The sequence below is a fragment of the Orycteropus afer genome, unplaced genomic scaffold (genome assembly GCF_000298275.1).
Source record: "Orycteropus afer afer isolate SDZICR_OR568_19922 unplaced genomic scaffold, OryAfe1.0 scaffold00116, whole genome shotgun sequence".
In the NCBI taxonomy this organism is placed as follows: Eukaryota; Metazoa; Chordata; class Mammalia; order Tubulidentata; family Orycteropodidae; genus Orycteropus; species Orycteropus afer.
The window spans coordinates 1,125,709-1,140,176 of NW_006921703.1; the positions used below are offsets into that span (position 1 = coordinate 1,125,709).

The following is a 14,468-nucleotide window of genomic DNA, read 5'->3' on the forward strand; positions in this document are numbered from 1 at the left end:
AGCCAAAGATGAGGAAACTGAAGATTTATACCAACTTCTGCAGTCTGAAATTGACCAAACATGTAATCAAGATGTGTTAATTATCATTGGTGATTGGAATGCAAAAGTTGGAAACAAAGAAGAATCACCAGTACTTGGAAAATATGGCTTTGGTCATAGAAATGATGCTAGAGATCACAGCAAGACCAACAAATTATTCATTGCAAATACCTTTTTTCAACAACACAAATGGCAGCTATATACATGGACTTCACCAGATGGCGTACACAGGAATTAGATTGACTACATCTGTGGCAGCAGGCAATGGAGAAGTTCAATATCTTCAGCCAAAACAAGGCCAGGAGCTGACTGTGGAACAGACTATCAACTGCTCATATGTAAGTTCAAGTTGAAGTTGAAGACAATTAAAAGAAGCCCATAAGAACCAAAATATGACTTTGATTATATCCCTCATGGATTAATCAAAGAATAGATTTGATTCATTGAACACCAATGACTGAAAACCAGAAGAATTGTGGGATGACATCAAGAACATCATCCATGAGGAAAGCAAAAGGTCATTAAAATGACAGAAAAGGAAGAAAAGACCAAAATGGATGTCAGAAGAGACTCTGAAACTTGCCCTGAACAGAGAGTAGCTAAAGCAGATGGAAGAATTGACAGGATAAAAGAGCTGAACAGAAGATTTCAGAGAGCAGCTCAAGAAGACAAAGTCAATTATTATAATGAAATGTGCAAAGACCTGGAGTCAGAAAACCAAAAAGGAAGAACACGCTTGGCATTTCTCAAGATGAAAGAACTGAAGAAAAAAAATTAAGCCTCAAATTGCAATACTGGAAGATTCCATGGGCAATATGTTGACTGATTCAGGAAACATCAAAAGAAGATGAATGGAATACACAGTCCCTATACCAAAAACAACTGGTAGATGATCATCCATTTCAGGAGGTGAAATATGATCAATAACCAATGGTACTGAAGGAATAAGTTGAAGCTGCACTGAAAGAATTGGTGGAAACAAGGCTCCAGGAATTGACCCATTGAGACGTTTCAACAAATGGATGCCCCACTGGAGGCACTCACTCAGCTATGCTAAGACATTTGGAAGACAGCTACTTGGCCAACTGACTGGAAGAGATCCATATTTGTACTCATTCCAAAGAAAGGTGATCCCACAGAATGTAGAAATTATTGAATAATATCATTGATATCACACACAAGTAAAATCTTACTGAAGACAATTAAAAAATGGTTGCAGCAGTATATTGACAGAGAACTTCCAGAAATGTAAGCTGGATTCAGAAGGGGATGTGGAGCAAGGGATAGATAGCTAATGCCAGATGGATCTTGACTCAAAGCAAAGAATACCAGAAAGATGTGTTTTATTGACTATGCAAAGGCATTCAATTGTATGGATCATAACAAATTGTGGATAACACTGAGAAGAATGAGAATTCCAGAACACTTAATTGTATTTATGAGGAACCTGTACATAGACCAGGAGGCTGTCATTTGAACAGAAACCCAAGGAGAGGTCGCTATGAGTTGGGTCTCACTCAACAGCACATAACAACAACAACAACAACATATGGAGGAGGGGAGGGAACACTGCAAAAAAAAAAAAAAAAAAAACGTGTTGACCCATGTCACTTTAGTTTTGTGTATTTCACTGCACATAAATTGTATTTCAATAAAGTGTATTAAACACACACACACACACACACACACACACTTACTGCTTTAGAAACCCTAAGACACAGTTATACTCTGTTGTTTAGTGTCACTATGAGTCGGCATTGACTCGAGAGCAGCAGGTTTGTTTTGTTTTTTGGTCATATAGCTTACTAATATTTCTATTAACTTCATAAGTTTTACTTTTTCCTCAACCATTTATTACTGATAAGGCCCCAATTATAGAACTCATTAAATCCATTCCTGTCAAGTCCATTTGAGTCATAGAGACCCTATAGGACAGAGTAGAACTGTCATATGGGGTTTCAATCTTTACAGGGGCAGATTGCTACATTGTTCTTCCATAGAGCAGCTGGTAGGTTGAACCACCGAAATTTGGTTAGCAGCCAAGCACTTCACCATTGTGCCACCAGGGCTCCTAGTTAATAGAACATAAACTGTAAAGCTTGATTTCCCACACTGTAGGCATTTAGAATTTGATTTATATATATCTGGAAGAGAGACTGCACAATCTACTTCTGTGAAGATTACTGCCTTGGAAACCCAAAGGGCATCGCTTTGAGTCGGAATTGACTTGATTGCGGTGAGTTTGGTTTAGATACATCACCTCATCCAGAAAACCTGAATTTCTTCCCCAAAGTTGAGAGGGGGCCCCATGTTTTCCCACACAGGGACATACTATTATTAGAACATATCTTATACCATATCATGGCTTTCTGTGTACTTTCATATCCCTTTCTGGATCATACATTATTTGTGGGCAGACACTAGGTTTTATTAATCTCTGTGTCCCCAGCATCATAAGCATAACTAATGACTAATAACTATTTTATCTGCTGCTCCAGAGGTCCCCAGCCTCTCCTGCTCCCTCCCTTTCCTGGCTCTAGGGGGCTTGGGGCCTAGCCTTGCCTCCTGCCCCTTTTTACCTGGCTATCCTGCCGCTCCAGGTAAAAAGGGGTGGGAGGCAAGGCTAGGCTCCAAGCCCCCTAGAGCCAGGAAAGGGAGGGAGCAGGAGAGGCAAGGGACCTGTGGACCAGCAGGATATCCAGATAAAGGGAAAGAAGGCAAGGCTAGGCCCCAGGCCCCCTAGAGCCAGGGAAGGGAGGGGGCAGCCAGGGACCACAAATTGGCAGGTTCCAGGTAGGAATTAAGTAAGGGGAGGGTGCAGAGGTTTCCAACAGCTAAGGGAGACAAACTTGTTTGTCAGTTTGTCATCCTGTGGGGCTTGTACATTGCTGTGAGGCTTGAGGTTGTGCCACCGGTGTTTCAGGTGCCGGCAGAGTTGAACATGGTGCACAGGTTTCAATGCAGCTTACAGACTAAGACAGACTAGGAAGAAGGAGGAGACCATCCACTTCTCAAAAATTGGCCAGGGAAAACCTTATGAATAGCAGAGAAACACTGTCTTATACATTACTGGGCAACTTTATGAATAGCTCGGAAACATTGTCTGACACAGTGCAGGAAGATGAGCCCTTTGGGTTGGAAGGCACTCAGAATAGGAGTGGGAAAGAACTGTCTCATCAGAGTAGAACGAACCTTAACGATATGGATAAAGTAAGTCTTTCAAGACCTCCATGTGCTGACATGGCATGACTCAAATTGAGGAGAAAGAGCTGCAAACATCCATTAATAATCGGAACATGGAGTGTACAAAGTATGAATCTAGGAAAATTGGAAGTTGTCAAAAATGAAATGTAATGCATAAAGAACGATATCCTAGGCATTAGTGAGGTGAGATAGATGGGTTTTGGGCATTTTGAATCAGAAAACCATATGATCTACTATGCTGGGAATGACATATTGAAAAGGAATGGTGTGGCATTCATCCTCACAAGGGATGTTTCAAGATCTGTCCTGAAGTACAATGCTGTCAGTGATAGGATAATATCCATATGCCTATAAGGAAGACTTGTTAATACTACTATTATTTAAATTTACACACCAACCACCAAAGACAAAGGTGAGGAAATTGAAGATTTTTATCAACTTCTACAGTCTGAAATTGACCGAACATGCTATCAAGATGTGTTGCTTATCACTGGTGATTCGAATGCAAAAGTTGAAACAAAGAAGAATCACTGGCAGTTGGAAAATTTGGCCTTGGTGATAGAAATAACACTGGAGATCACATGATATAATTTTGCAAGACCAATGGCTTATTCATTTCAAATACCTTTTTTTCAACAATACAAATGGTGGCTATACACATGGACTTTACCAGATGGGAGTATACAGGAGTCAGATTGACTACATCTGTGGCAAGAGGTGTTGGAAAAGTTCTATATCTTCAGCCAAAACAAGTCCAGGAGCTGATTGTGGCACAGACCACCAACTGCTCACATGCAAGTTCAACTTGAAGTTGAAGGCAATTAAAACAAGTCCACAAGGGCCAAAATATGATCTTGAATATATCCCTCCTGAATTTAGACAGCATCTAAAGAATAGATTTGATGCATTGAACACCAATGACCGAAAACCAGAAGAATCAGGGGATGACATCAAAAGCATCATCCATGAGGAAAGCAAGAGGTCATTAAAAATATGAGAAAGAAAGAAAAGACCAAAAAGGAAGTCAGAAGAGACTCTGAAACTTGCCCATGAGTGGCGAGTAGCTAAAGCAAATGGAAGAAATGACAAGATAAAAGAGCTGAAAATATTTCAAAGAGCAACTTGAGCAGACAATATGAATTACTATAATGAAATGTGCAAAGATCTGGAGTTAGAAAAACAAAAGGGAAGAACACGTTTGGCATTTCTCAAGCTGAAAGAACTATGGAAAAAATTTAAGCCTCAAGTTGCAATATTAAAAGATTCTATGGGCAAAATATTGAATGATGCAGGAAACATCAAAAGAAGATGGAAGGAATACACAGAGTCATGGTACCAAAAAGAACTGGTTGATATTCAACCATTTCAGGAGGTGGCGTATGTTCAAGAACCAATGGTATTGAGGGAAGAAGTTGAAGCTGCACTGAAAGAATTGGCAAAGAACAAGGGTCCAGGAACTGATGGAATACCCATTGAGATGTTTCAACAAATGGGCACCCTGCTAGAGGCACTCACTCAGTTATACCAAGAGATTTGGAAGACAGCTACCTAGCCAACTGATTGGAAGAGATGCATATTTTTACCCATTCCAGAGAAAGGTGATCCCATAGGATGTGGAAATTATCGAACAATATCATTAATATCTCATGCAAGTAAAATCTTACTGAAGATAATTCAAAAACAGTTGCAGCAGTATATTGACAGAGAACTTCCAGAGATGCAAGCTGGATTCAGAAGAGGACGTGGAACAAGGGATATCATTGCTAATATCAGATGGATGTTAGCTGAAAGCAAAGAATACCAGAAAGATGTTTACTTGTGTTTTATTGACTGTGTAAAAGCATTTGATTACGTGGATCATAACAAATTGTGGATAACATTGAGAAGAATAGGAATTCCAGAACACTTAATTGTACTCATGAGGAACCTGTACATAGACCAGGAGGCTGTTGTTCAGACAGAAAAATGGAATACTGCATGGTTTAAAATCAAGAAGGGAATGTGTCAGGGTTGTATCCTTTCACCATACTTATTCAGTATGTATGCTGAACAAATAATCCAAGAAGCTGGAGTATATGAAGAACGTGGCATCAAGATTGGAGGAAGAATCATTAACAACCTGCAATACGCTGACAAAACAACTTTGCTTGCTGAAAGTGAGGATGACTTGAAGTACATACTGATGAAAATTGAAGAATACAGTCTGCAGTATGGATTACATCTCAATATAAAGAAAATAAAAATCCTCACAACTGGTCCTATAAGCAACATTACAATAAACATGGAAAAGATTGAAATTGTCAAAGACTCCACATTACTTGGTTCTACAATCGACGCTAATGGAAGTAGCAGTCAGGACATCAGATGACATATAGCACTGGGCAAATTGGCTGCAAAGGACCTCTTTCAAGTGCTGAAGAGCAAAGATGTCTCCTTGAGGACTAAGGTGTGCCTAACACAAGCCATGGTATTTTCAATTGCCTCATATATCTGTGAGAGCTGGACAATGAATAAGGAAGACCGAAGAAGAATTGATGCTTTTGAGCTGTGGTGTTGGCAAAGAATGCAAGAAGTACCGTGGACTGCTGAAAGAACTAACAGGTCTGTCCTGGAGGAAGTGCAGCCAGAATGCTCCTTGGAGGCAAGAATGAGTAGACTTTGTCTCACATACTTTGGTCATGTGGTGAGAAGGGACCATTCCTTGGAGAAGGATGTCTTGCTTGGTAAAATGGAAGGTCAACAAAAAAGGGGAAGGCTGCCAATGAGATAGATTGACACAGTGGCAGCAGTGATGGGCTCAAGTATAGCAAGAATCATGGAGCTGGCTCAGGACCAGGCGGTGTTTCATTCTGCTGTGCATGGGGTCGCTAGCCTTCAGAGACAACTCGATGGCACCTAACAGCAACAACAACAATAACTATTTATTGAATGAACATTTGAATGAAAACTGACTATTTTTCAGAAATAGGTACTAGTACAGGGGATTATCTTTTACCACTCCCCCTCTCTCCCCTCAAAAGAACCCTAAACTTGTTGCTGTCCAGTTAATTATAACTTATGGTGACCCAGTGTATGACAGAGTAGAACTGCTCCATGGTTTTTCTTGGTTGTAACGTTTATGGAAGCAGATCAACAGGACTTTTCTCCACAGTGCTGCTGGGTGGGTCTGAACCACCAACCTTCAGGTTAGTTGCCAAGAGCAAACTGTTTGCATCACCCAAGGACCTATATCTTTTACCAGGTTCTCCAAATATTGTAGATTTGGGCAAAATGATCAGCATATGAGATCTGTCTTATAGATTCGTTTCTATGATTCATGATCCCAGTGTAGCTTTCTGGACCAAGATCACATGCTCTTCTGACTGGCCTGCTATACACACTTGTTAACAGCAATGCTTTAGAAGGTCTCTTGCTAACAAGCCAAGTACCCTGGTGGTTTAGCCAGGTCAAGGTCATATATATAGCTCCTCAATATTAGATCTGTGTGCAACTGAGAGTTTCCACTGTTTTATGTTCTTGGAATTGGGTCACTTTTGCAAAATGCTCGGATTAACATAAAGTGATATAAGAAAAATTTTCACCAAAATCCACACAGCCTTCATTTAAAATGGGTGGAGTACAGTCCTCGTCTTCTAGATAGTTATAGCATTCAGAACCATAGAACCAACACTGAAATATTCACCTCCTCTTTAATAACTCCTTTCATCTTCAAAATCTCAATGCTGAAAAGCCTCCACACTGGCAGAATTGCTGCATAGCAACACTCAAAGAACCCTCCTTGTTAATATGACTCAAGCTTGCCCCTCCTCACTCAGATGACTCATGCTCAAATGGGCCATTAATAATACTCCCTGCAAAGCAAATTTAAAGGTGACTACATTTTAAATTACATATGCACACATGTCCAACAATCCCCAAGGGCTTTTAAAGGTGGAGAGAGAAAATATTTCCACTTGCAAATGGCAGAAGGGGCTCTGTTCCAAAATTTGAAAAGTAAATCAGATTTAAAATTAGGGCCAGACTTGGAAAATTTCTGCTAAGAGTGATAGTTTTTTGGGAAGGTATCACACTGAAAAACCACCATAGTATTCCATATGGGATATCTTTGTGTTTCTTCCCTTAATATTTTAAGGCTTAAATGTTGGAGTAAGGGCTCCAATTACACTTCAGATGTATTTGCTCCAGTTTTTCACTCTCAGGATTGAATACGTGGAAACTGTCCAGTTTAAACAGAATAGAATCATAGGCACTGCATATCTAGGGTATTATAGACCAAGGTAAATGGACTTCAGAGGCAGAAAACAAGACGGTTTAACCAACTCACAATGCCAGAGATTTGAATTCACTGGATATATAGTGATATTATTATAAAATTGATATTGTACTACAAAATTAAGTCAAATAGTGCCTTTTTTTTTTTTTTTTTTTGCATTTAGGAAAGAATTAAAATACCGACTGCAGGCCAATCCAATCACAAGTTTGATATCCATGGTGACATGCTTAGGCGGTACTGGCTGCTTTGTTCAGGGGCTTTTGTCCCAGCATCTTTCAGCACAGGTCTTCCTCAGTGGTTAATGGAGTTCCCACAGATGCTGGTTTCCAGGCTAGAGCTTGCTTAGTACTTACCACCTAAAGGACCCCAGCCAATAGATGGACATTTTAGGAGAAACTCATAGGCAGAGAGGTCAAACGGTCATCAGGTACTTGGGTCCATCTCATACAAGGTAAGGTGTCCTGATTCCTCTGGCATTATCCTCATTTCAAGACCAAAGCTGATTAAAAAAAAGCTTTGATTTTCTCTTCTAGATGACACCATTACTACTATTAACACTAGAAAGTTCCTAGGGTTACTTCTAGGCACTTGCATGCCTTGGCCCAGTAAAATTCAGACACAGGCCTCCACTTGGATAAGCCCGAGCTCCTCCCTGCACTGGAGCCTTCACCTTTTTCCTCACTTTCAAGTAAACTCTTCTCCGTGTTCCTTCTTGGCTGTCCATTTGTGGCCGCAGCTAACCTTTCCAGCTAGCACCCTGCTCAGACACTTCTGCCTTCCTATCCATGTGGTGCTGAGTTCTCTTTAAAAAGCTAAATACTGGAGGAGGAGGTCACCTTAATCAGCAGTCCATTTTTCAGCAAGGATACTCAGAATGTCTCAAAGCAACTGGTGGGCTGGTGGGTAACAGCTTGGGGTTTCAGGACTAGAGGAAAGCAGGGCAGGGGGGATGGAACTAGAAGGAGGAGGGAAAGGGAAAAGGGTGATGAGATGTCTTTCCCTGTCTTGCCATGCCCCATGGGCAACACAGATCATTTGAAAGTTGCCTCTCAACATTGGCTCAATGAAGGTCAAGTGGTTCCTGTGAAAAGGATACACATGATTACAGGAAAGCTGGTAGGTACTTTCAATGAGTCCTTCTTCATCTAGGTCCACAATGATCTTCTGCCCACAGACAGCACAGATATTGTGTGACAAGCTCCTCGTTGGCATCCCGCTGATGCTGTAGAACTGTTGGGGAAAATGAACACAGCAGAGTTGGGAAGAAGCACACAGGCCATTCTGTGAAAGCAGGGAAGTCACTGCCAGGCTGGCCTAGGCAGCCTCCTTCACTGTTTGTAAGTTGGGTTAGAAGTTGAAAAACGTTTTTCTACAGGAACAGTGCTACAGTGAGGTTAAGGTTTCCAGGTCAGACAAAAACCTACTGAACTCCAAATGAACCAAAAGTGCATGGCTAATTGTAACCACCAATCTAACCTCCACATTAGCAATCCTTCTGGTGGAATAGTTTTTATCCAGGGGTGTGCTTCAGCATCACACAGAAAGCTTTGGGCTTATCCGTAATCTGTTCTTTGCCTCTATTCTCCTGAAATTCCGATGTACAGATCTGGAGTAAGCTCAGGTATCCATACATATTTTTTAAATTCCCATATGATTCTAAGAAGCACACATTAATCACTGTCTGAAGAAAATGCATTTAGAATTCTAACTTGGGATACCTGCACCTTCCCAGTGCTGTGGATGAGGGGTGGTTCTCAACACTCATAGCACATTAGACCCTATAGGGAATTTTAAAAACAAGTAAAATATTTATTGTTGTTGTTGTTGTTATGTGCTGTCAAGTCGGACCCGACTCATAACGACTCCTCTTTGGGTCTCCAAGGCAGTATCACTACGGAAGTAGATTGCCCCATCTTCCTTCTGAGGAGTGGCTGGCGGGTTTGAACCACCACCCTTCTGGTTAGCAGTCAAGTGCTTAGGCACTACGCTACCAGAGCTCCTAAAATATTTATTACAGAGTAGTTTTAGATTAAAGAAAAAATTACAAACATAGTACAGAGAGTTACCAAATAGCCCAAGCTCATTCCTGTTATTAAAATCTTACATTACTAGGGTACATTTGTCACAATTTTGGTGTTGTTGTGTACCGTTGAGTCTCTTCTGTCTCATAGTGACCCTATATGACAAAGTAGAACTTCTCCATAGGGTTTCCTAGGCTGTAATCTTTATGGGAGCAGATTTCTAGGTTTTTCCTCCCACAGAGCCACTGGGTATGTTCAAACTGCCAACCTTTTGGTTAGTAGGCAAGTACTTTAACCATTGCACCACCAGGGCTCCTTCACTACTAAGAACCAATATTGATGTATTGTTATTATTATACTTTATTCAGATTTTCTAAAATTTTGCCTAATGTCCTTGTTCTGTTCTAGGAGCCCATCCAGGATACCATATTATATTAATGGTTGTGTTAACTTAGGTTCCCCCTGGCTGTGACAATTTCTCAAGATTTGCTTATCTTTTATGACCTTGGAAGTTTTGAAGAGTATTTTGCCAAATGCCCCTCAGTTGGGATTTTTCTGTTGTTTTTCTAATGTCAGACTGCAGTTATGGATTTTGGGGAGGACGAACTCACAGATAAAGTGTCCTTCTCATCACATCATACCATGGGCTCATACTATCAACCTGATTTATCACTGTTAACGTTAACCTTGATCACTTGGCTTGACGTAGTGCCTATCAAGTTTCTATACTTTTAAAGTTTTTCTTTTCTTAACCACTTTCCACAATTAATAGGAAGTCATGATGCACAGACCATATTTAAAAAGTGGTGAGTTATACTCCACCTTCTTGAGGGGCCAGTATCTATATAAATTATTTGGAATTTTTCTGCATGGGGAATTTATCTATTCTCCTTCATGTATTGATGTATTCAATCATTTATATCATTGACCTATAGTTATTTATTTTATGCTTTAGGCTATAACCCAGTTCCACTTTATTTATTTTATTGTTCAACTTGTTCCAGCTTTGGCCACTGGGAGTTCTTTTTTTTTTTTTTTTCTTATTGTGATTTGGGTGAAAGTTTACAGAGCAAATTCACTTTCCATACAGCAGTTCACATACACCTTGTCTCATGACATTGACCACAATTTGCCACAATGCATCAGCTCCCCTTTCACTTCCTCCCCGTGGTTACCTCTTCTTTGTGTCCTTCCCTCCCATGCACTCCTGCCCCCCAAGCTGTCCCCTGTGCATACACAGCCCTTCTATTCTCCCATGGCTGATCTCTCCAAGGAATGTATCTACCGAATATAAATGTTCAGCTCATATGCCTGTCTTTTGTTGGGCTGGAAGGCACAGGAGTGGGTTCAATTCCAGACCTGAAGGGCTACTGGGCACCATAGTTTCAGTGGTTCCATCAGGCTCTGTCAGACCAGCAAACCTGGTCCTTTTTTTTTTTAATGATTATGAGTTTTGTTCCACATTGTTCTCCCACTGTATCTAGGATCTCCTACAGAGATCCCTCTCTGAGTGGTTGACGGTGGTAGCCAGGCACCATCTACTTCTTCTGGTCTCATAGTCATATAGGCTGAGGACTGCACAGTACCAGTCACTTGGACTAATTGTTTCCATGTGTCTACGGTTTTCTTCATTCTTTTTTGCTCTGGGTAAGGAGAGACCCATTGTTGCATCTAGATAACTGCTTGCAAGCTTTTAAGATCCCAGTTACTACTCACCACAGTAGGATGTGGAACAATGTTTTGGGTAATATGTTATGCCAATTGAATTTGATGTCCCCTGTGACTATGGTCCTGAGCCCACAGGTCCAACTACGCACTCCCTCTGGGTATCTGGCTGTAGAGAAGAAATGACTACAACCTTGCCCCTTGCCAGCTCTACTATATACCTGGGAATTCTTACAGAACATATAAATATACTTGTAGAAACATTGTCTGCCAACCCTGTACATGGTCACAGGCACACTCTCTCCTGCATAGACATACCTAATAGTTCAGCCTGTGCACCCTCTATCTACCTGTATATCAATGTTTGCCTTCATTGACAACACAGTATGTGCAAAAGGGTTAATCTCTTCATTGGGAGTTCTTTTAGTTGACTTCTGTGTCTCCTTGGCATTCTTCCATAATTGTTTCTTTTCTTTTTTTTTTGTCAAACACTTCCTTATTTTCTGGCAGTATAAGATGTTCCAGGCTCATCTTGCCAATTTCCTGTCCCAGGAGTAGATTCAGCTATTTCCTGAAGGAGTCCTGGTTCTTTTTATTGGAGAATGGTATTAGAAACCCAGATCTGGCTGCTGGATGTACTCATTGCTACTGTGTATCATTGCTTCTAGGCCCTTTCAGCTGACATGGCAAGGAAATATCTATGTATATACCAACACATGCATATGCATATATCTATAAATATTTCTATATGTATCCATCTGTATTTACATTAAAGTAAACATGAGTTCAAACTGATGTCTCCAACTCTAATCCATTACCACACGGGTCTCCCCATCCTTGTCTGTAAACTTTCATTTCAACAGTGAGAATGGCTCCCACCATCCATTTACTTAAGTGTTCAACTCCAGTATACATATGTAGTGGTATCAAAATTAAACTGTACTCTGGATGAAAACAACTTGAGCAACAAGAACACAGTGTTTACGTACAGTTTTGCCTTTAGTCATACAATCTCCATTCATTTCCAAAATTACTTAGGTCACCTTTTCCCCCTACCCTATTCAGAGAGATTTTTTTTCATGTATTAGTAGTATAGCATGGTTTTTCTTGTCACAGTTTGCAATCTATCCTGGGATATCCTTCTTGACCTCGTAAATGATCTTTTAAAATTTGCAGATATTAAAGTTCATTCTTTGTGCTATAACTTCCTGTGGGTTTTGACAATGCATAATGTCATGTATGTAACATTGCAGTATCATACATAAATATCCCTGTGCTTCACGTATTCAACCCTTCCCACCTCCTTGAACTTCTGACAACCACTGATCTGTTTACCATCTCTATGGTTTTGCCTTTTTTGGAAAGAATGTTCAGTGTCAGGGACAGTTGGATGTTTCTATTATCTGGAATCCATCTAACTAGAGAGTTTGTTAATTCTGACTTTTAATTTTAAGAAAGTTAAATGATCATTATGATGAGTACCGGTTGAGTCTTAAATGTTTTACGCAGCATCAAATATGACTTTTATATACATTAGGCAGAGTTACATAAAGAGTTTTTGATATGTTTATCTTTTATTAATTTTTAAAAGCTACTGGAGTAGAATAGACATGGTAACTTTCAAATAATTGGCATATTTCATTAAATAAGGCACCCAATTCCATAACCACTCTATAAATAATTAAGGTATTCTCTAATTAATTAACAAATAGAATTGTGTCATTGTTGTTGTTGTTATGTGCCATCGAGTTGGACCCGACTCATAGCGACCCCTCCTTGGGTTTCTGAGGCAGTATCACTATGGAAGTAGATTGCCCCATCTTCCTTCCAAGGAGTGGCTGGTGGGTTTGAACCGCCAGCCTTCTGGTTAGCAGTCAAGTGCCTTATGTACTATGTTACCAGAGCTCCCAAGGAAAATCCATGGCACAATTGGGCTGGGAGAACGATTTAGCTATTAAAATGGTGTTAAAGGAAAAGATAAATAGCATAAAGGCAAAGATTAATCTTTGTATTTCTGAAATTGGGTACAAATATGTAGGATGAGACCATTTCTCCACATGCTTTGAATCCAAAGAATGAAGGCATCACTTACCCCTATAGTGGAAGCCATGTAATCTGAGCAGATCTCAGCAAAGTCTCTCCCCATGATTCCGTAGTAGAGGCCATAGAACAAGGATACAATGCCAAAATCCATGGAATCTCTAGCTTTGATCCTATTGAAAAAAACAGTATAAGGAGATCCAAATGTGGCATTTGGTGTGTATGTGTGTGTGTGTGTATGTGAAGGCTAGTGCTCCAAAAACATTTCCTGCCATAGTGTCTAACAGAACCTTGTAGGTGTTTATTTGTATAGGCTATTTTTTATTTTTTAATAAAGCATTAAAAATTCTCTAAATTACCCTCAAATTGCATCATTCAGGACTAAATGGACAAAAGAATTCTTGAGATGGTCTTCAAACGTGTCCTAGGACCGAAGGGCTTAGACTAGCAGACTCTAACCAGTGGTTCTCAACCTTGGCTGCACATATGAATCCCTGAGGACCTTGTAAAAGTCTCCATCTCCAGGCCACAACCCAGGTCAATTACATCAGAATCTCTAGGGATGTGGCCTGTGCAGCAGTCTTTTTTGACGCTCCCCAGACTCCAGGTGTTCCAGTGGGCAGCTGATGTTGAGAACCACTTTAATAGAGCAGTGGTTTCCAACCTAAAAATACTGAGGCATGTGCCCCACCCTCAGGAACACTAATTTCATTGGTCTGGGGTGGGGTCTGGACAGCAGTATTTTTTAAAGAGCTACTCTGGCAATTCTACAGTACAGTTAATGTTGAAAATCACTGTTACAGAGGTTTAGATGTTACAGAATGCATTAAAATATTTTATCTTTTCTACAAATGTGTGAGATACATATTGTTATTCCTGCTTTACATTTGAAACAAATGAGGATTTAGAAAAGATGATTTAACAAATTTTGAGGTCTGTAGTTGCCATATGTTAATAAAAAGGTTTTTTTTTTTTGTTTTTTTTGCAAGTTGAGTCATATTTCAAACATATCGAGATCCTCTAGGGTAATTATTTAAAAAGAAAGATCTCTTTAAAAATCAATGTTGTTGTTGTTATGTGCCTATGAGTTGGACCCGACTCATAGTGACCCCTTCTTGGGTTTCCAAGGCGGTATCACTACAGAAGTAGATTGCCCAACCTTCCTTCTGAGGAGTGGCTGGTGGGTTTGAACTGCCAGCCTTCTGGTTAGCAGTCAAGTGCCTTAG

The 14,468-nt window shown here is 40.2% G+C and overlaps 1 protein-coding gene across 1 annotated transcript in view; it reads right to left on the bottom strand.

Moving 5' to 3' along the window:
* RNF175 (ring finger protein 175) overlaps nt 1–14,468 on the bottom strand; it is a 67,914-nt gene that overhangs the window by 4,328 nt on the left and 49,118 nt on the right. Inside the window, exons 6-7 of the mRNA XM_007943989.1 lie at nt 13,295–13,415; nt 8,613–8,746 (exon numbers count right to left, since the gene is read on the bottom strand). Coding sequence (XP_007942180.1) covers nt 8,613–8,746; nt 13,295–13,415 — 255 coding nt within the window. The remainder of the gene's footprint in view (nt 1–8,612; nt 8,747–13,294; nt 13,416–14,468) is intronic.